Here is a 3482-nt window from a genome sequence, read left to right as displayed (position 1 = left end):
AGCACAAGGGGGGGGGGGGGGGGGGCAGATTGGAGGGGGTAATTCCATTTTCCCAAATTCACCGGGGAAAGTGGAACTACCCCTTAAAGTGTATGAAAAGCTACAACTTTTGTTTTTACTTGCTTTGGTTTTATTTGCTGTCTGTGTCCCTACTGGGAAGATTCCTGATGATTGTGTTTGGTAAAGAAAGTTACTGTATGAAAAAGCCCTCTTAGGCAGTTGTCACCACAAAAAGGGGCACCTGTTGTGGTAACAACTTCCTAAGAGGTGATTTCCCTTTGCTTTGGAGAAATTTCCTCTTACTTCATGTTAATTCTCTGGGACAAAAGTGAAGGGAAATTTTGAAGTGGATATAGACAGCAAACAAACACAAAATCCCCAAAAGAACCCTGAGGTCTTAACCCTTCCTTGCTGTATCCAAAACTTAATTATACCTAAAAAAACAGTGTAGGCTATAAAAGCCTGAAACGTATACACATGTTGACATCTTTGTCATGCATATAACTAGAACAAAAAGAACATCATACTAATACATTTGGCTGCCCAGTAAGCATTGTCCAACATACTTTCACAATGATGAATGACTTGCTCCCACAGCTTATTTTTCCTCAAGCAGGCCAAGTTCCCGACTATCAACAAATGTCTCTTTCCCCTTGTCAGGGCCACGTTCATCCTCTTTTCAGAGTCTATGAATCCAACCTGCCTTGTTCGCACACAAGACAAGATGATTATTTCCTTTTCTGCTCCTTGGAAGGCATCAACTGTAGATACCTGGATTGCCTTCATCTCCACTGGGTCACAGCAAGACATGCTGCTAAGCAAACTGCAAATCTGTATATACAAATTGGAGTTTTATTGTTATATAGTTACATGGCTAAATATGTAAAAATGCTGATACACTGCAACATTAGTAATGTGATTGATGTTTAAGCCTAATGTCAAACAGCTAAACAAACCAAGGAAATTCATATATGGAAACTGATTTACCTGCTAATGAATTTAGTCTTGAGATTTAACACAGCCCTACCACACAGCACAGCAAGCCTTGTAACCTGACTGTTCTCTACTACACATAACCAACTATGTCGCTTTTCTGTCGTACTCTGTAACTAAGCAATGAAGGAACAGCAAGAGACTGATGAGGTTGTTTCTCTGCTCTCTTCTTCCATCAGCATATGAGAATGCAGGACACCTGACCAGCCCCTATGGCTGCCCCCCTCCTTCTCCCACTCTAAGGGCTGCTGCTAAGATGATTACAAAAGGCTAAAATCAACTCAAATTTAAAAGGAGAACTATGAGGTAAGTGAAAATCACTCAGCCTCATAGTTCGAGCCGATGTGTGACAATTAAACTGTCACACGTTGGCGCAATAGATCGGGAAGTGAGCGAACACATACCGTCGCTCGCTCACTTCTCGATCATCTCCCTGCAGTGAGCAGTGACTGTCATTCACAGCTCCCTGCAGGGATTCTCCCCCTCCCCGTTCCAATCCTCCAGCGCGGACTGGCGGAACGGACGGGGGAGGGGTCAGGTACAGCTGGCTCTGCCTCTAGATAGGCAGAGCCCACTGTCACTCACGCAGCTGGGTGGATCTCAACAGTAAATGTCGGGATCCGTCCCGGCTGTGCCTGTCTCAGTATACCGTAAGCTGTAGCTCACGATATACTGAGCTTTGGGTCACGGGAGGAGGTTAGTATATGTCCTCCCGTGACCCTTAAGAGAACTATGGGGAAAAACACTTACCCCATAGTTCTCTTTTAAGTACTTATACTGGTTGCATTTAAAATATTTAAGACTGCATTTATTCCATTTACATTATTAAGTGCAAGTAAGGTGAAAACATTCATTTAGTAAGCTTGAGAAGACATAATTCAAAAAACTATTACTTTCATGAATTCTATTACATCCAAAGAAGGGAAGAAAAAACTCTAAACATTAAATGTAGTCTAATTTTCTGAAACAAGGAAAATGTAAATGTAAGTAGCCCTTTGTTGGGTCTTTATTACACTCTCGGAATGAAAATTTGCAAACACAATGCAGCAGCTCAGAAAAATGAAATGTCTGCATTTTCCTATCTCATGTTTAGTTTACTAATTTGTAGTGAGATTGTAGTCCATCATGGGAGTGAGCTTGGAGTGGTGACTACTTTACAACACACAAAGGGACCATGGAGAACACAAGTAGCCACCCTCCAGAAGAAAGGACAGTGTCAACATGCATTTAGAGATGATTTGAGGATCTACAGCTGAGTGATACACACATAAATTATTATTGTATTAATAGTTGAGGTACTTGAATGCATTTTTAAGATTTAACTCCTGAGTTTAGTGTCACTTTAAGCAAAGCACCAAACGATGTTTCAAGCAATCTACTGTATCTGCTAGTTACAGTTCCTGTGGAGAACTATTTACTAATACAAGACACATATTACCAATACAATTAATACAAAAGTGGACTGAAATAGGTATTGTATTTAGGCATTCATATTTGACTTCATTTTATAAAGTACATTACATATGTGAGAAACAAACCTTAGTCATCTGGGACTTGTAGAGAGTAATTACTCCAATCATTGAGCTCTGTATTCCACTAGCTATCAGAGACTGGATGAGCTTCACAGTAAAGTTGGCTTCCTGCATATTATGGAAACTGTTGTTCCCTTCCACCTAAACACGTTAGGAAGAATATATGTTTAGGAATACAATCAATTTATTAGTGTAAGTCAAGTCACATTCTCCTGCACAGTAAAAAATATATCTTGGATATAATTTCTAACATAGGTTCCAACAGCCAACAAAAAAGTCCTGTACACATACCTGCTCTGTTCCATTAGCATTATAAAAACATAAGGTGGGCAGCCAGTCTAAAAGGGGTTTACGGTCTTCTTGTGACACTCCATTTAAAAGATGTCCATCATAAAACAGTTCATTAGCTATAGCACTGATAACAGGGTGACAACGATACTGAGTCCTTAGCATAATCGCCTGGTGGCCCTGAAAATGCAAGCCATATAAAAATTAGGTCATACATCCAAAACCCTAACTTAGAGTGTTTCAGTCAGAGCTAGTGCTGAGGGAGGGGGAGATGGTGCTGGGCTACTTACTGGCATCAGCCTAGGTAAAGTTTTCCTGTTTTGGTAGAAGGAATGGTTATAATATAAACACATAATAAATCCACTATGCATTTCTGAATGTTTCAAGCAGAGGCTGCACAGTTATCGTTTCTAAATTTGTAAATGTCTGGCTATAGTCATCAGTTTGCACCCCTGTCCCTGACTGGAACCTGTAAGGCCGCTATAGATGGCAACATTATTTAGACGTTTGAACTATACTGTTGTATAAAAAGGTTTCTCATGTTTACTGTCATTTAGTTTGTTATGTTTCTATTTTGTAGCATTAACATAAAAAAAAAAAAAAAAACACATGCTAAAAATGTTTGAAAGATAAGTACATTTTAAAATAAAGTGTACTTTTCCTTTCTTC

The 3482-nt window shown here is 39.6% G+C and overlaps 1 protein-coding gene across 1 annotated transcript in view; it reads right to left on the bottom strand.

Annotated features, from left to right (window-relative positions):
* Positions 1–3482, bottom strand: part of ZGRF1 (zinc finger GRF-type containing 1) — a 61613-nt gene that overhangs the window by 5533 nt on the left and 52598 nt on the right. Inside the window, exons 23-25 of the mRNA XM_018569788.1 lie at positions 2817–2993; positions 2532–2666; positions 567–831 (exon numbers count right to left, since the gene is read on the bottom strand). Of these exons, the coding sequence (XP_018425290.1) occupies positions 567–831; positions 2532–2666; positions 2817–2993 (577 nt within the window). The remainder of the gene's footprint in view (positions 1–566; positions 832–2531; positions 2667–2816; positions 2994–3482) is intronic.

This window comes from Nanorana parkeri, unplaced genomic scaffold (genome assembly GCF_000935625.1).
Source record: "Nanorana parkeri isolate BGI_ZX_2015 unplaced genomic scaffold, ASM93562v1 scaffold36, whole genome shotgun sequence".
Taxonomy (NCBI): domain Eukaryota; kingdom Metazoa; phylum Chordata; class Amphibia; order Anura; family Dicroglossidae; genus Nanorana; species Nanorana parkeri.
This window is presented reverse-complemented; position numbering and strand designations above follow the sequence as displayed.